Source organism: Anser anser (assembly GCF_964211835.1).
Source record: "Anser anser genome assembly, chromosome: 12".
In the NCBI taxonomy this organism is placed as follows: Eukaryota; Metazoa; Chordata; class Aves; order Anseriformes; family Anatidae; genus Anser; species Anser anser.
This window is the reverse complement of record NC_139733.1, coordinates 13,600,794-13,621,959: the sequence shown is the minus strand read 5'-3', so window position 1 is coordinate 13,621,959 and position 21,166 is coordinate 13,600,794. Positions and strand designations below refer to the sequence as shown.

The window sequence follows — 21,166 nt, the reverse complement described above, 5'->3', positions numbered from 1 at the left end:
CCACCAGCCACCGCACGGCGCGCAAGAAAATGGCGTCCCCCCCTTCGCGCGAAGCGCTCTGGGAGATGTAGTCCTGAGTGGATTGGTCGCTCCGTTCCCGCCGCGGCGAGGAGGCGCCTCAGCGGCGGGCGGCCGCTTCCGGAGGCGGGAGTGTGTGTGTGTGAGGGGGGAGCCGCGCGCCGCCGCGGTGTGCGCGGCGCCGCCATGTCCTACTGCAGGCAAGAAGGTGCGCCGGGCTCCGGCCGGGCCGCCGGGAGGCGAGGCGGGGCGGGGTGAGGCGGGCAGGGCCCGAGTGCCGGGGAGGGAAAGCGGCCACTGAGTGGGGGGGCAGGCCTGGGCTGCTGCAGGGGTCCTGGGGCTGCTGAGGCTTGGCCGCCTCCTGCCCCGGGGGTTGGTTTTTTGGTGCTTTTTTTTCTTCCCCGTTTGATAACGTGACTGGTTTTACGCTAGAAAGAAGCGTTTTCTAGTCTTAAAAGCTGTTTTTCTCTCGTTCGGAAAGCTGGTGATGCACGCTGAATGCTGTTTGAATGCTGTGATGAGGCAGCCTTAAGTTATAGTCCTCTTTGCTTCATGGTTTTAACCTGATTTAACAATATTCTGGATCATAAGATCAATAAATTGACTGATGGCATCCTACAAAATTACAGTTAGAGTAATAGGGGTTAGAGTTCATGTGTTTCTAGTTTCCTATGAGAAATCCTGAGGTGTTCAGTGGCGTAAAGCGTGCTGGAGTACAACGCAGAATTGACAGAAAAAAAAAAAAAAAAGACAACCGTTTTGTTCCTAAAAAGAACTTGGGTTTATTTGCTTCTGAGACACGTTTGAATGTGTGAGACATGTCTGAATGCAAAGCCAAGGGAATCACTGAGCAGCTGCTGGTTGAGGTCACATTGAGATGCAAGGAGCGACTAATTTCTAATACGCTGCGTCCTTGTAGTGACCTTCCTGCCTCTGAACATTTTTTATAGTTTCACAGAGTTGTTGGGAAACTCTGCCCTGGTTTCCAGCCAAGCCTCCTTTTTCCCCTTCAGAACCTCTTTGTTAAATCAGGAGTGGCACCGGAGCAGGAAGCACACCCTGGTGCTTTTCTGCCCTTGGTAACGTGTGCAGCACGGTTCGGTGTAGTTGGTTCAACACCGTTAAGGTATTCTTCAGTATTTAATTCACATAATAACTGCAAAACATGGCACTGGTCCCTAATGGAGACTGCTGATCTTAATGAGTATCCTACTGAACGCTTGCCTGTAGTTCTGTATAGTTTTGCTTTCACTGCTCCTTTTTTGTCTAAACCCCTTCAGCTGAGCAAGTCCTTCTAGGAGAGTAGTAGCTTGAGCTTGTTTCAAAACAACTTTTTAACTTCACAGTTCAATGAACTGTGCTGTGATCTGCAGCCATTACGGTTTGTTGCTGCGAAAACTGGAACTGTAGAGGAAAAGAATTTCAGGTAGCTTCTGTATATTCTGACAAATAAATGGGCGATCTGTTATTATGTATGCTAACACTATTTAAATGAGTGCTTTAAAAGAACACTTCCCAAACTATTTCATGTTCTCCACCTCCTTTCTTGGGTTGCTTGCACCCAGCTCGTGTCACCACACTGTGTTGGTCCCCGCCTCCATTAGGGTGGGGAGGGGGATGCTGGTGTTTTAAAAATAAATAAATAAATTAATTAATTAAAATTCTTTGAGGAATGTTAAATGCTGTCACAGCTCAGGAATAACGTGCAATCTTCTACTGCTTCTGTGAGTCCTGACAGTTGATTCTCGTCTCCTCCAGAAATAAGTACCTGTTTTATCTTGTTTCTCTTTAGTGAGGACTTGTTGCAATCTCTGTAGACATTTGTTTGCATTGCCTAACTGTGCTTTATGCAAATGTTTATTGTAAATCAATTTAATTGGTTATGTCTTTTTCTTTTCCTGTTGACTAATGAGAATAATCTCCTACAGGTACATGAGCGTGGTACAAAGAGGACAGGCTCAGTTTCTTTCACCATTTTTCTAGATAAATTACTACCTAATCTTTTTTAACTTCCACTGATTTTATTGTAGGTCTTATTTCGAGGTCTTTTTATATAGTTTTTATCACCTTCCCTGTGAATACTTTCCAGATTGTTTTTCTATGTTTGTTCCTGTGAACCAACAACTTGTAATTGAAGGTGATAAATAAGTACAGTAGAATTAATTCACTATTACCACCAGAGCATCATGTTGAATATCTCATCATCTCGTGCTGTTCAGCAGCTTTGTAAATGACTCATTCTGTCTCAGCTTTCTCTGAACTTTTGCTTTTTGTCTCCTATGCGACAGGAAAAGACAAAATTATATTTGTGACCAAGGAGGACCATGAAACACCAAGCAGTGCTGAACTGGTTGCAGATGACCCAGATGACCCTTATGAAGAACAAGGTCAGTAGTAAGCAGGCTAGAAGTAGGAAGTGACATGTGACATATATGGTAATCTGACAATCCCCAAAAAAGAACAAAACCACCAAATTTTGTATGAAGTAGGAGCAAACTATTGATTCATTTTTACAGACTGATAGCAGGGCAACTGATTCGTTAAATAAGCAATCTATTTAGTAAATTTAGAAATCTGTTCAGTAAATAAACACACAAACTCTTGTCAGTCCTAAGTTCCAAATTAGGACAGTGCAAATGACATGCTTTCCAAATGGCGGGCTTTTTTTTCCTTAATTTGTCACAATCTTTCAAAGTGACCTGTTCAAATACATCACTTGATGGCTTATGATTTCGGATAGTATATCCGAAGAGATATCCAGGAAAAAAAAGTCTTTCTTGTATTAACATAGTTAGGGCTTAAAAAGTGTAAATTCTTGTTGTTATCCTATATGTTTATCACTTATCCTATATGGTACAAGTGGCAATGTAATCAGTAGATGTGAAATATTTTTATTTCATGACAGGTAAGTTCAAATCACTAGTTTTCAGGTGTAACCATCTTGTCTTGAGAAGAGGTGAGTTCAAGTTTTCAATGAAGATTATAGATCTTACAGAAAGTACATCGAACCTGCAAATGAATTAGTTCAGGAGACTTAAAAAATCAGAATATTTCTGAGACTGACTCTTAATATTTTGGTTATATAGGTTTTTAGGTTGTTTCTAATGGGTGAATGAAATACCTTGTTCCTATCATGATGATTAACAAAATTTTGCCCTAGGTTAACAAAATGATCTGAATGTCTGTGAAATTGTTGTTTCTTTTTTTCTTTTAATTGCCTTTGTGCTTATACATCTTTTACCCTTTTCACTTTGTGCGATTTCATTGCCTATAGCTCAACTGAGACTAAAATTTTGTTAGAAACTGAAGATATGCAAGTGGCTGTGTGACCTTTAGAGGGCAGCATTTAAGCACTGTTTAGCAGCTGTAGCACACGGGATGCTTTGTTAACTGATGTGATATGTAGTTTAATTTGAACCGTATCTTTCTGTGTCGTTAAAATAACTTTGTTTTCTTACATAGAGCTGTGTGAAAATGATCTTGCACTCTAGCTGTTTATCCTGGTTTCATTAGAACTGTATGTGCAGCAAACATATATACACAAATGTTTTATTTCATGTGAACAGAATCTGTTAGTTTTATAATGACCCACATGAGAATAACGAGAAGTGAATATAGAAACATCAAGTTGCCTTAGGTCGTAAGGTGGCTGTGTCTTATTTCAGAAAGATATTTCAAAGCTGCAGCTTAGTATCTGTCAGGAATTCCTCTACCTGTCATGTTTTCAGGCAGGTTGTGTTTTTCTGGCTGCGATGCCATGCCAGACCTGCCTACGTGGTGGACACAGTCTATGCTTTGGGCTTTGTCACCATCTTTGTCATGACAGCAGTGCTTCAGCTGCTAAAGATTTCAAATCGAGACACCCATAGGCAATAAAATCCAAGTGGCACATATCTGTTACTGCCTTGACTTGGGCAGAAGATGGAACATACAAATGATTCACATAAAGGAGTTCACCCTTACGTGGAAAACAGTGTCTGAGGCGAGCTAATTTTAAGGGTATTTACTCTGGTCAGTATGATATGTGGAAATGAATCAAAATCTGAATTTTTAATTCCTGTCTCAGACAAATTTATAATCCATTATTGGTCTGTTAAGTGAAGAGATAACAGCCTCTAATGATTAAATGGCACCATGAATTTCCCAATTGCTTTTCATTGGCCAGTTGCTTTCTGTTCCCTCTGAAAAACTGGTGACTGCTTGCGAAATAAAGCAAAGGAAGATACTTTTTCTGGGTATCACATCTGTAGCGCATACAAACCTTTGGAGAGTTTATTGTTCGCTGAGCTGTTAAGCTGCCTTGTGTGGTGTGCAGCTAAAGAAGCTTGCTGTTGAACTAAATAAAGGTATGCAATCAAAACGCGCAAGCTGTATTGATGTTACATGTGGTAGTTTCAAGTTTGCCCGTCTTCTGTGTTACAATCACTTATGGTCTTTCTTTGGTGATAATTAAGATATTCAATTAACAAAAGCTGGGTATGTAGCCACAGCATGAGGGTGCATATTGGTCCTACAACTAAGCATCTATTTTTGACACTGGATTTTAAGAGGAAAGGCTGCCTGTCTCAGATCTAACACAGAGATAATACAGAGACTTAGTATGATGATTCAGAATGCAAACATAAAATACAACTCTCTTGGCGCCTCTAAAGAAGGGGTTTCTCTGTCTTCTGTCTCTGTCCTTATACCCCAAATTATTATTTTTCTGTTTGTACGTATTTGGTGAGTACACAGTGTTGTGCCATTTATTTGGGTTATAAACTAGCAAAAATTAAAGGAGCTGCTTCTTCCTTTTATGAATGCCATATTCTTTGATTCCTCTGATATGTTTATTTGTATACAGTCCTGTATTTACAGTATGCTAGATCACCTTCCTCCTGAACTATAGAGAACAGAGAAAGCCAGAAGCTGGTTACATCAGGGACACCTTGCAGTGACAATGTGTGTCTGTATAATTCAGAATGTGAAACTCGATGTTTAAAAATTGTAATAAGTTTATTCTTAGTATGTGGTTAGTTGCTGCCATGTTTTAAGGGTTCTCTGAAAGCTTCTCACTTGAACAGCCTCAGGTTACAACGCAGCAGATCAAAACAATTCACACATCACAGAATGAGCTGCATCTAATGGGAGAGAAATTTGTGGCCAGGAAAGACATACGGGCAAAACATTCTAGAATACGTTGAAGTGCAGAAGCTCTGGTTTGTGTGGGTTTTATTTAAAAGAAAATTGGAAAGGGCTTTGTACGTAAAGTAACAGGAAGGCTTTTCTAATTTAGTTTCTACTTTGAATAGAAGACTTGGTTTCCAGTGTTCAATTTTTGTGGCATAATCCCCTGTTTTGTCTCTTTTTATCTTCTCTGCTGTACTGTATACAGAACAGTCATATTGAGAAAGAATAGTTTTGTCATATAGATACATAATAATCTGTATTTTTTTAATACAACTGATTTTTTTTAATTTACTTGGTGTTGCTTTTTTTTGTAGGAGCCTTTTTTTTTTTTGTAGGAGCCTTTCCCATCCTTAAGATAAACATGTAGTTTTCTACTATTGGTTTGTTCTTACGTAGCATCTGGCATTAACAGACATTCGTATTTGAGAAGTCTATTTAGTTATTAGATTGCTCAAGAAAACTTGTGCTTTGTTTCCCTTGGAAGAAAATAAAGCTGTATGGTGGTGGGGGTTTTTTTGACTTCTGTCCTATCAGCTATGAGATTTCAGTAGGCAACGCAAATATTTCCGCATTTGTCCGTGATATTAGCAGATCCCACGAGCTAAGAGAAGTTACCAGTTGATTGCTAACCCAAGCCTTGATCTCCTGTGATGTAAACAGGTGTTTTTTCTTCCCCCAAGTACAGGCTCAAATAATTTATATCCCACTGGATCAGTGACATTCAGGCTGCATTTGAAAGAAGTGTTAATTCGGAGAATTAAAGATGGTAACCTTGTCTATTGCAGACTTGTGACTTGGGAAGACTGCTTCCATTTTAACTGTGTTATTATGTAACTGACACACTGAATCATTTAAGTGTGCATCCTGTTGTAATTATCAGCAAGGAAATGTTTGTGTTATTTATCTGCTTTTTAAAGTGTGGTTTCTGTCCGAACAACATAAGACACTGGTGCCACCTCAGTCACATAGGTACCAACTGGTATTTATGTGATATCCAGGAATGTACTGTTTAGCAGGTAACTCTTCTATTATGGTTAAAATTTGCATGCTCACAAGCAGTTCTGATTCCAAAATGAATAATTTGTATTTATTAAAGATAAATATTTTATAAGTAATTTTGTTGCTGTGTAATCTTCAAGAACCTTTCAAAGCTCCTCTTGTGTTTTCTGTTTTTTTAAGTATTGAAAAAATGACTGGCTGATGTTAGGAAGAATATAGGACTTCAAAGTCTAGTTAACAAAGCAAGCCAATTTTCTTCTATACTGTATGGTCAACATCCCTTCTTTCTCCTTTGTCATCTTTGGCAAGAAGAAATCCGGCACCAGCCATCCATCTCCTTGTCTTAGCTTTTCTGTTTCTCCTCCAGACAGCTAGGTGCCCCGATGCACTGTACTAGGTATATCTTGTTGGTACAGTGATTAATGCAGATATTTTACAAAACTGTCGTGCTGAATAAAGCTTAATCTATGAAAAATGACAATATTGTAGTTGACAAAGTCATGCTGAGGAGACTTACCTCCTGAATGAAAAGGAGATCAGCACTGAGATTTGACTTAGTGAAATTTTCTGCTGAACTGGTGTGACTGAGAGCGAAGTATTGAGTAAAATTTTCCTTTTGTTCTTGTTAATACAACAATAAGCATATCTGGAACTTCATGATCTCACAGGACAAAGACATGAAGTAGGCATATTAAAATCTGTGGGAGTAATTTAGGTGATCTTAAGTTCCATCAGGCCCTAAATATAATTTCTTGTTCAGATCAGAACTTCTACAGACTTACGATCTAATAATGGTAGTTGCATACCTTCCTCTAAAGGGAAAGTACTTAAACTTCAGTTTTACGCTCCTGCAGGAAATCAGCCTGGCGATGAAGTTAGGGAAGTCTTCTGTTGGAGTGGAGGGGAGAAAACTGTTGAAGTGAAGAATAAACCGGCTTGGATTGCAGAGCATTTTTCTTCATTGTTCTTCATTGATGAACATAACTACATGTACATTCTCACAAAGTAGAGAAAGGGAATGAAGTTGTATTGCTTATTAATAGCAACCTCAGAAGTGCACATTAACAGGTCCATCATATTAAATTTTCCTACCTGACTGTTTAAAGGATTTTCTAAAATGTACAGAGAAAATGAGTTCTCTGGCTTTCTGCTTGAACTCCATCATGCAAATCAGCTGATATATCAAAGAGCATATTCCCCGTTTATATCTCCACCTTGCTATTCCATCATTAAAGTATTTCTGTGATGACTAATTGTTCTGGAGCAGAAATTTCCAGCTACTTCAGTTTATTTAGGGTCTAGAATGCAACCTAACTCACTTTCAGATGTCATCTAAAGTGCTGTTTGATTTCTGGGATCAGACAGTCATGCTCTCACTATTCCTTTTGTTCTGCCGTATGAGACTTAATCTTTGCATGTCTTAAAAGAAACTGATTTTCTTTTTTTGTTATTATGGATTTCCTGCTCAAATTTTGAGGGGAGAAGTCCTGGATTAGTGTTCCAGAGTTCATCTAAAACAAAGAAATAAAAGCATCCATTCAGCTTGATTTAAAAGAATTCTAATTTTAATACAGGAATTAAATTCTTATGTCCTGTGTGATGTGATTTTAAGGCTTTCATGCTTCCCTGACAGAGTCTGGCAAGTGGATTGACTTGACTCTGATTTCTTTTGGAGTTGCCTTAGAATATTCTAAGTGGTCTGTGGTCAAGGGACAGAGCCTTAATTCAGGCATAGATATAGAACCAGTCTTGCTTGTGCCCAATAATGGATCATAAAGATCAGAGAGAAACAAATGGGCCAGGAAACATGAGGTGTTTTGTACTCTTGAAGCTACAGAATTAGTATGGTATTACTAATACTTCCACTTACACCTGCAGCTTAGCAGCTTTCATTGAATGAAATTAATTTTTGAAAGGAGCATTTAACTTTTCTTCTCTCTTTTGTTTGTTCAGGCTTGGTATTGCCCAATGGAGATATCAATTGGAACTGCCCGTGTCTGGGTGGAATGGCTAGTGGTCCTTGTGGGGAGCAGTTCAAGTCAGCCTTTTCTTGTTTCCACTATAGCACAGAAGAAATAAAGGGATCAGACTGTGTGGACCAATTCCGTGCCATGCAGGAATGCATGCAAAAATACCCAGATCTTTACCCTCAAGAAGATGAAAACGAAGAGAAAGAGAAGTCAAGCAAAGATTTGGAAGATACTCCTGTGGAGGCTTCTGTTGCCAAAGAAGAGAAAGGATCTAGCTAATGAAGATGCAAGGAGGCTGTTGTCTCCATTTCTCATTTTCAGAGGCGTGGACTTTTGCAGTATGTCTGTCTTTTGAGTTGTCAAGAAATGTTTCACCATTGTTCTATACACTGTATCATAGTAAGTAATTTATTGTAGAAGGAGAACTCTCAGTGCTACAGCCTTGCAAATAAATACTGCAGAAAGAACCAGTATGTGTGTCTGCTGTATAAACTGTTACCGGACACAGTTAATACTTTAACAGCTGTTCTCACACCTCAATTTCTCCTTGAGTTTTGACTTGAATAATCTCTTTAAATATACATAGCTGTCAGCAAAAAGTTTGGTAGTGCACCAGGTCTGTATTCATTTCAGTATGCTCTGATCGGTAGCTGCTCTTTTGTAATGTATTTCTGTTCTGTTAATAGAAATTGCATTAAATGATTGTTTCTCCTTAATGATTTTTTTTTGCTAGAATGATACAAGATGCAGAAAATAGCCTAAATCTAAAATTTGTAAGATAATTTCAAATCGTATGATTAGATTTGGGTTGCATTTTACTGTTGACATCAGGTAAGGACTGCTAGAAGAACAATGAAGTGTGTGGTTCCTTTGATTTCGTTTGCTTATGGTGATGGCTTTTAAATTTTGAAAAACAATGTCTTGTGCAACCACTGATATAAATGAATAGAAAGAATGTTGATCACTGGCTTTATTTTTGTTCTTAAAGCAGTTTTTCGTTTCCCTTAGTTAACGCCTATGCCTTCAATGTTTAGACAGGCTCATAGAAAATACTTCGAGAATACAATGAAAATGTTACCTGGTGTAATGATCTCAAAACAAATACTGTGACTTAAGTGCATATTAAAAAGCAAATACTTTTTACCTTCACTGAAGGCTCTTTTTTGTTTTTTTTGTTTTGTTTTTAAACTAATGCTGCTTGTATTGGAAAGATTCTTCTGCATTGCAAGGATGAAACTTGGAATCAATTTGTGGGTCGTGAAGATCATTGGCTGCTTTATTTCTCTTCAAGCAAGAAGGTGTAAAAAATGTAAAGCATTTGTAGTAGCCATAGTTGACTGGATCATGAACCAGCACTATAGAGGACCTGAAGAGCTAGTAAACTGTGTGAGAATTAGTATAGAGGTACAACTAATTTAATAGTAATTCACTATAGTTTAATACCTATGGATAAGGGAATGCTGCATTGTTTTTCTCACATAGCAAAATGTAGGCTCTGAGAATGATAGTACAGAACAGATTTTACTAGTGCCTTTCAGTAAGTGTTCCTTGCAGGTTTCCTCCATGTGTTGATTAACTAAAGCATAAAAAGCGTGCAGTAAGTCTAATAATGTTTAAACACTTGCCTGTCTCTGTGTGCAGCAGTCTTGAGTGCTCAGCAACATTGCTTCATCACAATGTTTTAGTATCTTGTTTGCAGAAGTTATTTCAATGTTAGTAGTGATGTTTCTGAATGTTTGAGGGGAATTTCTGTTAAATTTTAAGGTCTGCATGAACTGCTTATATTTCAGTATTGCCATTGGATCCTCAAAAAAAGAGAAGAGGGAATTGAGTCGCTGACAACTCAGTTCTGGGGGGATGGACAGCAGGTACTCAGCATCTCTGCTTTTAAAAGAGACAAGGTGTGACAGAGCTTCTCAGCGTGACTCTTTCATGCACAGGAAGACAAATGCCAAGTTAACCTGAGTAAATAGGCACAAAAGCAGCAGTGATAAACCTTGGCACATAGGCAGTTGGACCATGAACATGAAATGTTAGGCAATCAGATAAACACTGGGCACCAAATACAAAAAAAGTCACATGCACCTGAGCTTTTGGTTGTTCAAATGGAAATCCAATGCGTTATTTGTGACGGAGCAATAGCAGTTTGTGAAGGGGTGCTCTGTTCTAAGACCTGTTTGTTTGTCTTGGATTTTTCCTGCTCTGCTTTTCTTTCCCACGTTGCCTCAATGCTCTACAGGTTTTGGATTTAACCTCTGTAACAAGTGTTTATAGCATCTGTGTACAAAACATAAAATGTAAGAATCCTGGTGCCACAGTAGTTAGGATCCAGAAGCTATATGGACAGAGGGAATTTACAGCATATAATCTAACATATATGAAGGATTGTTTAGGGTGGAGTTGTTTCTGTTCGAGCTTGCTGTGGCTTGGTAACCTGTTGTGCTAGATGTGGTACAAATACGGTGTAATGTTTAAGGGCTTTGTACTAGAAGCTTTGAAAACCTCTATGTAATGTGTTTGAGATGTTTTGAGAAAGGGACTCAGCTGTCATCCTCAAGACATCTGTGTGGAAATTCATTTTCTTTTCCCCCTCACCCTGTCAAATTAGAAAGAGTCATCATTTCGCTGCATTCATGTTCTGGATAAGCCCTTAAAAGTGGAAACATTTCTTTGGTCTTTCTCACCTGCCCCCTCTTTTTTTTCTTTTTTAAACTAGTTTCTCATCTAGTTTAACTGTATGATAAAGTGATCCCTCGTAGTATGTGGCAAACTTGTGAAGTAAACAGATGAATGGAAGTTGTCTTCTTGTTGTCTGAATACAAAATGTGTAGCTGTATAATGCTGTCATGTTCTAATGCGTTTCTTATTTGCTGTATAAATAACGTTTGGGTTGTCTGTCTGCCATCAGTGAGCTACCAGATCTTGGATGTGATTTATATATTTCTGAGAAATTGCTTGCATGGAGTTACTTTCCAATGATATTCATGCTTTACCAGGTACTCCTATGCGTCAGGTCAAAAGTAATCATTGGGAGGGAAGGAAAGATTTCAGTATGAAAGAACTGATCTTTATTTAATTCTGTGCTTTTCTGTTGTTCTCTATCTTAAAAAAAAATCACAAAAACACTTAAGTGTCAAGTATCAAGAAATGCTGATTAGCGTTTAGCTGGAAGGAACTGTTAGCAAGACATGAAGTACTTCTAGACGTGATAGAACATGGTTTTAATGCAAACTGTTTAGTCCAGACAGTTACGTGCAAATGTAATCCTAGTTGGATTTTATCCATTTAACTGATTTTTGTCATTGCTCCTAAAATACTGCCTTGTACAATATTACTGTGTAATGCTTCACGTCCTTGTAATTCCAGACGTAGTGCAGGGGTGAAACAAGCTGTAATTCTGAAGGCTGGGTAGGGCTGCTGTCAGTCACTTGGAACCCATGTATGATGCAGGCCGCAAATTCATATATAATTTGTGGTAACTTACTTGTTAGGATGGGGTTGTTCCTACAATCAACTTAACCTTTAATTAATGGAGAAAGTGTCACATATTTTGATGATAAAGATTCTGTAAAACTTGCCTATTATTAGCAAATATTTTAACATACTGTATATTCTAAAATATAGTTCCTGAAAAAATTATTAAAATTAGTTACAAGTGTATTTCCAGAACATTTTAAAATTATTTGCTGATTATCTTTTTTTCTTTTGCTATACAGCCGACTTCCATTTCAAAGACCTGGCATTAATTTGTGCTTAGTAACCTTCCTAGAGATATGACCTTGATTCAGATGTGAAAATGACCTTTATTTGCCTTCTTCCTTGCACTAGGTAGGAATGCCGTACACAAGGGTATCAAGAGGGAGATGTATATCTTACAGTTTATTTTAAGGATCATTACATCTGGGAATCTGGCAGGGCTGTGTTGGAAACAAGATCTAGATTCTATCCAGTTCTTACTGAGAACGTCCTTGTTAAACCTTACAGCAATGTCTCCTGTTCATCTAAGGCACTTATCTGATCACATGTCAATGAATCTCTTTGAGGAAAGTTGTTATCTAAATAGGTAGAACCTACTTTCTTATTCCTAGGGAAGAAAAAAGGATAGTATATACTTCTTAGACTCTTGTTTTACTTCTCATTAAAATTCTAACTGTTAGTGTCGTACATCGTAGAGAAGCTACCAGCAGTTTGTCATTTATTCTTCATCAGCTCTGTTCATTGGACGTGACTTCATTTTGTAGAACAGCACTAGCCTGCCTGCAGTTAGTTGTGTTTTTTTTAACTGCTTTTAACCCCTCTGGAGCTGATTGTTTGCTAGTAATACCGAGAACTTATGAGAAAAATCCCCCCCAGTAAAGGAAGGGTGAAAAAGTACAGCAATAATTGTAACACCAATGTTATAATTCTTTCCCAGTAATGTCAAACAGTACCTAGTATTGTTCATTTATCAGTGTTACGCTATTTGAAATACAAACTGTGTAATTTGGTATCAAATTCGTAGCCAGAGCATGAAGTTCTGTAGGCTTGAAATGGTAAGATATTAGGGGTTTTTGTGCTCTTCACTGTAGACTAATTTTGACTGCTAGGGAAGATGACTGGAGTTCTAGTTCTGTAGCTAAGCATGGAAGAAGAAGCAGCTTGTCTCTCAAATACTGACGTGTCTTGGTGTTATGAAGACCAAGAAATAATGTCAAAGACTGCTAAAATAGTGAAGTATTGGTAAATGTAATATGTAACTGCTTTTACTAACACTATGCCCATCTCTGCCAGAAGCACAAGGGCTTATGGTTAGAGTATGCTGTGCGTCAGCCAGTGGTTCAAGCTGGAAAGGCCTTTTCAGGCATTTAGATCCACTGAAAGGAGCCCCACGCAACACTGAAATGCTCGGAATGCTGCTTAATTTTCTGCCATTTGCTAATTCAATTGAAATCATTAAACAATAGACCTTTTGTCCTCCTTGTTATGGGGACTGCAGTAACTGTTGCTTCTTGATATACAAAAACTGATTTTTTTTTTTTTTTTCAATTCAAAGAAAATAAACTTGAGGTGACAGGTTTCCCCCAGTAGTGTCAGAGGTAGAATGTACGGCAGTGGCTGCCTAATGTAGGGCTGTGATTTTCTCCTGTCTGCTGCTGACTTTACTTTCCTCAGGAATCCTTGGACATCTTATTTCTTTTTGTGCTTCCTCTAGTGAATTCTGTGTTCTTAGCATAAGCTATGGTCAGCAGTCAGAGCCTGAATGGAGATACAATCTCTAAATCAATATCAAATGTATTTTGTAAAAAAATTTAAAGATAACACGTTACAGACTAGTCTTGATGAATCAGTGCGCAGACCATTCACGAAGGCCCTGTTATAGCCAAAACAAAGAGCACAGGAAGATTTGTAATGATTGCACATTGCAGATTAACCCAGATGCCACAATGCTTTGAAGGGTCATAGGATTTGCTGTACCAGATCTGATGACAGGTCCTGTTGATTTGTTTGTTTCTGAAAGTGGCAGGTCCTTTATGCTTCCTAAGGTGAAAGCATCCTCTCAAAATACTCTTATTCCTTTCACAGGGTGCTGCATGAGAGAGGGGTATTAGATTTCTGCATCTGTTTCCAGTGCTTTTTCTTGCTGTTACCATGCTGTTTCCACGCTGTTCCTTTTCCTTTTTATGTTGTCCCCTTCTCATATACTCCCAAATATTATTACTGCTTTCTTTTCATCCCTCTTCCACTGCAGCCAGTCACCTTTCTCCTTAGGTGCTTTGTTCCCTTCTTTGGCCCAAGGGGCCATCACTTCTTTCTCCTTGAGATACAAAGAGCCTAAAAATGACCTAAGTTGGATACAGCTGATACTGTTCTGATTTGGGACTGCATTGCATGGGACAAGCAAGGGTTGGCAGAATTTGACAGTTGGGTTCAGTGCTTGTAGTTTGTATTTCCAATGCTGTACATGAAGCTTCTGATTCAGAATTAGTTCTGTTTATAATCATTGTTTTTATATTAGGAATGTGTACACATGTTGTTAACGTGATTTTCTCCTAAGGAGCCATATTATGAATGAATTGGAGTTAGTATTTTCAGAGCTAGACTTAGAATTTTTCAAATACAGAAGAGCCGCAGTCCTGAGAATCTGAGCTACCAGAATTTGTATTGTATATTGTCCCTCTACATTGGTACCATGTAGCAGCTTTATGTCAGGTGTAGTGCTGCCATGACAACATAAGCCAGTGCTGGACAATCTCCTAAAACAAAATTTTAATTCAGGACTCAGACCTGCATTTAAAAGTGGTACATCATGGCTTTCTCATCGCAAGCTGCAAGACAAAAGTGTGATGGCAATATTTATCACATCATTACTGTATGAAGAAAGTAAGTTAGGCCTCAGAGGTACAGTTTTACAGTATATTGAAGAATAAGTTCAACTACAACAGAGTTGCAAAGGTAAGTCTCTGATAACTTGTTGGGTTTGGTTTTAAGCATGGGGACCAACACAAGCAGCCGTCTAAGTTCTGAGCATTTATAGGTAAGGCATTTTCCACATACCAAAAATACCTATTTTCATCCCTTGCATCCCACAAATCAAAGGAATAGTTAAGGACCTGGTAAGTATCATTTTAGACCTCAAACCTGTAAAATTTCATGTATGTGTTTTAATGGGGAATTAAATACCTGCAAGTACCTGCATGTAAGGTTTTGCAGCATTGAATTTCAATCAGTTATTGGATTAGCATAAATTAACAGAACTTGTTCTGTGTTTAATCTGTACATTTTCATACAAAATGGACATTTTTTTCACAAGTTAGTAGAAAAATAACATCATGGTTGCCTTATTAGCTAAATGCTTTTCTCCATTTGCCTGACTATGCCTGACTGTTGAAGCAAAAGCCTGATGTCTGTAATGCGTGTGGTTTATTAATTTAAAAAGAACTAATGTGCATGTGGTTTGAGGATTGTGTGGTTTAAAATTTTAAAAATAGATCCCAAACCTCACATCAGTGTAAATGTTTTGAGTATTTTTAATTGAAGTTTTAAGTACAAAAAAGAATGTGCTGTAACACTTAACAAATAACACACTAACTCTTCCAGGTTTGGGGGGTTCTTCAGAGAGCACATCAGATGAATTATATTAATTCAAAGAAAACTTACATCAAGCTGCATGGAAAAATCATGAGACACGGTAAACACTACAGAGAGAACTTGTTCTTTATAGCAGTGAGCCATTTTCCAAAGAGCACTGCACGAGGTTGTGCATAGATACATTTTCCTTAGCTGTTTGCCAGGAGCAGAAGAGGAAGAAGCATTAGTAATGATATGTTACTACATTGGGGTTAAGGCTGTGCACTTGCAATGGCCATTTAATGAACTAATTTGATGCTTTGGGGTCCATGTTGCAAGAGTGACCATGTGTTAATGGCTACACATGCTGCACAGTTGCTCGAGAGCTATTTTGACCAGCAATACCAAGTTTGCTGCTGTGGAAACTTAAATGTGCTTCTCCTTCAAGCAATTGCCCGCACTATTACAAATTTTCCACAGCTTTCCAGATTTGTCTTGTGGGTAAATGCTTTTATTTAATCCTTATGCAGGATTTCCAAGTGATGCATTATTGCTACTGCTTGGTATGTGATTGCTACTGCTCCTGAGCCACCTTATCCGTTTGGGTGTTGTAGGGTTGTTCATGAGGACATCTTTTAAGGTGGGTGCTTGTAATGAAAGAAGCTGTCCAGCCACTTCTGTATTGGGCAAATACATCTTCTTTTCCACGTTAGTGCTATTTATATTACTGTGCCACCTATGACAGATGGGCACAAAGAGGATCACTAGATATTTGATACTGAACACATCTACAAAACAATTCCTCTTAGAAAGAGATATCTTCTGTGGTAGGGTTTTGGGTTTTTTTTGTTAATTTACTGTGCCATGACCATGTGTACTTGTTCCGAGAAATATGTAACAGCTCCTGCTAGGAAAACAGTTGTCATCTTGCCCTGTCTCATGCTCATCTTTTCAGATACCAGTACACAAGAAAATAACTTTTTTTTTATTTCCTTTCCTGAGTCACATAATGATCACTTAAACTTTCTCATCAGTACCTTAATCAGTAACCGTTCTAACTTGATTTCTGCAGTTCATGTTGACTAATTTTCAATACTTATTTTCAGATAGACTACTTGGATTTTAACACTGCAGAACAAATAGATTGTATGTGGTAGTCTGAGTTGGAACTTTATTCTTTGATTTTTCTTCTCTGTTAATTCAGATACCAGATCAGCAGACAGAGATATCAATAAAAAGTCAACTTGCAGTGTTGACTCACCCTCATATGCTTTCATTTTATATTTTGAAATTAAATTCCATACTTATGGAATACCTGTTACTGTACAGAGCAAAGCCATTAAACGAGAACTAGTAGTTGGAATAAAATGTGTGTTGTTTCTAACTAGTGGAGGGAATAACACTTAATTATACAGCTATGAGCAAATAAATTAGAGATTCAAAAAAAAGGAAACTAGGAAAATAAATTGGTTGAATGTTTTTAGGGTCACCCCCCCAACACCTCACTTGCTTTACATAACCCTCTAAAATGTGTGTGTATGGATATCACCCATTTTTGAGATATTTGAAGTGTGATATATTGATGGCTATCTTTGCACACAGCAGTGTTTGCAGTATGGTAGTCATTAATCGCTGTATTACAGTAGGTCTTAAGAGAACATGCTGGGGTATGAATATTTGCGTTACAGATGGTATTTCTCCTAGCAGTTGCTGGAAATACTTGTGAATGACCCTGTAACAAATAATTTTCACCCACAGAAGGAACTATGCAGCTGTTTACTCTCTCCACAAAACCATCCATCTGGCACAAAAATTGAAACATGGAATTTTGCTTTAATACAATACTGACTGTAAACCAAAGTGGAATATGATCACTGGTAAATGGGATGCCTCGCAGGTAAAATGACCTGTGTTGAAAAGCATGTTCCTTAACTTAGTTATAAACCTTCACTTGATTTTCATTTATACTGAGAGGCCCTTTGAGAACAGACTGTAAATTAATGTGCACATCTTTATTGCTACTTGGAAGGAAGATCGTCAATCTTTTTGTGCAGACAGCCTGAAGACTATAAAGAAAGCAGTTGTTATGCTTTAACTTCTATAAACTTAATATAAATTAAGCCAAATATCCTTGTTAAAATGTGTTTTATTGCATTAATTAAATGGCTTGTTGGAGATGCCATATAGTTGGATACCACTTTAGCAACAACAAATAAATAGAAAGGAAGAGGAAAATCAATGGCAATGGAGAAGGGGAGCACTTGAAAAGGAAGGGGAAGAAATACTATTTACCCACAGTTGGGAGAAAAGCGGTGCTTTCATTTTGTAAATATCTGCCTGTCATCCATTTCCAAATGACCTGAAGATTTTTCAGCTGTTCAACCAATACAAAGTTAAAGGAAAAACAGTGACAAATGGAATTAATGAAGCTGATTTTTTCAGGTTCTCAGTGATAAAGAGAACAAACTGATGGCCTGAATGTAGCCTGGAACAGACATCCTTGTGCATTAGCTTAAGGTTTTCCTAGCTACTCCATGCACCACTCAAGGAGTGCTAAATTAAGATATCTCCTCTTTCTTGAGAGCCCAAGTTGTAGACATGGAGCAGAAATATGCAGAAGTGGCACTTGTAACTACCTGAAAGTACAGACCGATCCATTGTAATTTCTGCTTTATTTAACGAGGGAAGGCATTCCAATGAGCTTCATTTGCTCATGAGTCCCCTGTCTCACGGACAGAGTCTAGAAGTACACTTTCCTCAAAATGCTTTGTTAGGGAACAATTTAAGTAGCTACCTCTCCCTTCCTATAGAGAAAGCTAAAAGAGATTTAGAAAGAATGCTTTTGCAGACCAGAACTACTACCTAGAGTGCAGGTGTTAACCTCCCCTATGTTTTTGTGGGGGGACGCAATCCTCAGGTGCGATGGGAAGGCAGCCTAAGATCAGATCTTAACCTCAAGTATGACCAAGAGAAATAAAGCAGAATGAAAGCACTAAGTGCAAATCAAATGGCAGTGGTCTTGAGCACAGCTTGAATAGCCAGGTTGCTCTCACAGTACCACATCTCTCTCATAGCTACCTCATCTAAAACAGTCCAGCCAACCCGTTTACTTCCGCCTACCTCTGCAGCTTCTGTAGAATTACAAATTCGGCAGTAGAGCAGCTGATGTTCTTTGCTTGTTTTGGCTCTTTCCTAGCGTAAGGCTTTTTGGTGGTAATCGTTGTGAAACCTTTGTGTGGTGTTACAGACTCAAGTACTACAGGAAAGAGCAAAATGACCTTGGAGAGCAAGAGTTGGATTTGGAATCAAGTTACTTTTTGCAGCAGGCCTCATCACTAAGCACTGATGATAGCAATGTACATCTAGAGAGCCTTGTCCAATCTAAGTCCCATGTTAGTTTCTGCTCAGCAGTGTGATAATATTGTCCTCTAGAAAGCAGCATGTTATATTGGCATAACGACCGTTTGATGGTAAATAAAAATATCTGAGCTCTTTTAGGTAATTGTTATGTTTGACATACCTGTCTACTATTATGCCACTTGTAAAGCTGAAAGAAATTGCTGCCTGTTAGTGGTCACTTATATAAAGAAAACTACACCCCAGTAATGAATGCAATATGTAAGCAGCTTATACATGCTAATATCAGGCTCTGACTTGAAGTATGGAAACACTAATCCATGTCTTCAGTTTGGCCTTGTAAAATGATTCTCTGGATACATGGAATCAGGCTCAAATTAAAAACTGACTTGCGACCTAAGTATGATGCACTAGTTCATTTTGTGTGATAAGGCTGTGCATTGCTGGAAAAAAACAGTCAGATCCCAAAGTTTTCTGTCTAGGGAAATGAAAGGAGAAAGGGTGGTGAGCCTGCCTTCATTACTTCAGCTAGGAGCACAATGAATGGAAACATACAAACTACCTAAACCTTTCACTGCAGTGTTATTAAAAGGCAAAGTTCATCACTGTGAGTTTTGAAGCAGAAATTACTTGCACCCAGTTCGAAGAATATCTGCTACTTGTTTTCCCAAATGTGCTTTCCAGGGTTTTACCAAGCTGTTCATGTTCACAAGAAGTTTGCTGGTCCTAGAGTCTTCCTGGCCTGCTATAAGGTAGTCAGTACCTAGTTTGAAGGAGGAAAAAAAATAAAAAGTAAACTAAGAAGAACTAAGAAGAAAGTAAGACTAAACACAGAATTTCTCAATTTCTTAATGATCTGGCATGTGGTATTGTGGCATTTTAGCTTCATGCACTTTTTATATCCCAGCTTGTGCACGTGCAGTCTTACCTATATAGATACCTTCGTGGGCATGTTGTCAGTGCTGACTCCTGGACACACAGGTTAAACGTCGTACAAATATGTGCAGAAATTACAAGTACAAATTGATTTAGTTCCAGTGGATTTACCACTTGCAAATTCACTACCTCAGTGTGCAGGTGACCAGTTTTGAGTCTGATCTCTGACCTTTGTTTTAAGCCAGTATAACTCTGTATGCTTCAGTAGCATTACTTCTGGCCTGTGTAGGTATAATGAGTAGCAGAATTCAATTATTATATATGATAATAGTAAGCCAGACTTCTTAGACCTATAACCTTAAGATACAGGTATGTGGGCCTCAAAGAACAAGGTCTGTGAACAAAAAAGTAGATAACTGCACGTGCAGACTAGGAACAAGTACCAGTGAAAATCATGTCCCTGACTTAGATAGATAAGCACTCCTTGTGCTTTATGAACTGTGGCAATTAAAATTCCCTTGTTGATCAGAACTTGGAGGAAACAAGGGGCACCCACTGCAAATTATGTGCGGGGCTGGATATTTTGGTTTTGTAGTATTATTAATAGATGTGCAGAGCATGGACTGCACATGTGTATTTTCTGGTTTTGAAAGTGGCAGAATACGCTATGCACGACTAGATTTGGACTGGCAGTTTATGATCTTTTATTTTCAGCAGCCTCTATGTGGAGGTGTTCAGGGAAGAAAAGTGTTTTAAAGTCATACACCCAGAATAAGTTTTGTATGTTTGCTGTTTTCCGTTTGTTTAATTTTACTTGTTATTGTAAAATTTTGTGCTGGCTGTTTGATCTTAGCTGAGATTTGTACATCCATCCTGATGGAAGGCAGACAACCTTTTTATATCCACCCACTTAACTTCCAAAGAGCAATTCTTTGGGTTCCATCTGTGGAACGAAACTTTTTGGAGTAAAGACAAGAAGGAACTCAGAGTCGAAACTCTTGGCAACAGAAAGACCGCATTGTCAGTGTTCTGGAGAGAAACAAAATAAACACAATTACTGAAGTGCCTGAGAGAGGCTGCATGCGGACTGGCTGGTGGGCAGCCTAAAGGGCCGGATTAATCTACGTGCCCTGTGCAGCTCAGCTGGCGTGGCTGTTCAGTATGACAGCCGTGTGTTCTGCCACAGCAATCCACGCTTCCTTCTCGCAGTTAGGAGACTCCACAGCAATTCAGACCTCAGGAAACGGAACCATCAGGCATTCATGGCAGGATACAAGGGCTAACCTGCAGTGGTGGGGCACCCTAATAGGTGATCATTCAGTTACTGTCTCTCACAGATGTTTAATGAACTGTTACTCAAAAAACTCAGAATTGCCACCACTGTTTACAGGGGAAGCAAGGTGTGGGCTGGAGTAGCTGCACTGCTCATACAGTAGCTGTTGAAGGTAGTTTAAGTCTAGCTCCTGTCCAGTGGATAAAGGTTCCACCTACTGCCTCCTAGCACACCCACCACAAGGAAGTGTGGTTTGGCTTTGAGTGTTTAAACCTGGAGTGCCTTAGAGCTGTCCTTTTTCTTAATACTCCACAGAAAGAAATAGGTTTACTCTGCTTTACGTACCTGGAACTGCTTTACCACAATTGGTTTTGATCTCTGTCAGTCTCACACTGCATGGCTTTCTTCTTTTCAGGGAGTTATTCCCAATTCGCAGCAGTGCAGATATAGAGGGTGA

The 21,166-nt window shown here is 38.7% G+C and overlaps 2 protein-coding genes across 4 annotated transcripts in view; one reads left to right on the top strand and one right to left on the bottom strand.

Moving 5' to 3' along the window:
* Positions 1 to 107: 107 nt before the first annotated feature.
* On the top strand, positions 108 to 9,305 carry CHCHD4 (coiled-coil-helix-coiled-coil-helix domain containing 4). Its single transcript, XM_083796228.1, has 3 exons — positions 108 to 226; positions 2,307 to 2,405; positions 8,140 to 9,305. Exons 1-3 carry the CDS (start codon positions 205 to 207, stop codon positions 8,433 to 8,435), a joined length of 417 nt encoding a protein of 138 aa, XP_083652354.1. The 5' UTR covers positions 108 to 204; the 3' UTR covers positions 8,436 to 9,305.
* A 5,838-nt stretch (positions 9,306 to 15,143) lies between these two features.
* The window catches only part of LOC310880411 (netrin-4-like), a 54,799-nt gene continuing 48,776 nt past the window's right edge, over positions 15,144 to 21,166 (bottom strand). The window contains exon 10 of one of the 3 annotated variants that reach the window (XM_083796201.1): positions 15,144 to 19,323. In XM_083796201.1, the coding sequence (XP_083652327.1) occupies positions 19,187 to 19,323 (137 nt within the window). In that variant the 3' untranslated portion in view covers positions 15,144 to 19,186. The other 2 variants (XM_083796202.1, XM_083796203.1) reach the window with 2 other exon arrangements.

What these genes read in the sequence shown, in the direction of transcription:
- CHCHD4 (XM_083796228.1), top strand. Translation starts at nt 205, where the DNA reads ATGTCCTACTGCAGGCAAGAAG. An exon ending in GTCCTACTGCAGGCAAGAAG is followed by an intron (nt 227 to 2,306) that starts GTGCGCCGGGCT and finishes CCTATGCGACAG; the next exon opens with GAAAAGACAAAATTATATTT. An exon ending in TGACCCTTATGAAGAACAAG is followed by an intron (nt 2,406 to 8,139) that starts GTCAGTAGTAAG and finishes TTGTTTGTTCAG; the next exon opens with GCTTGGTATTGCCCAATGGA.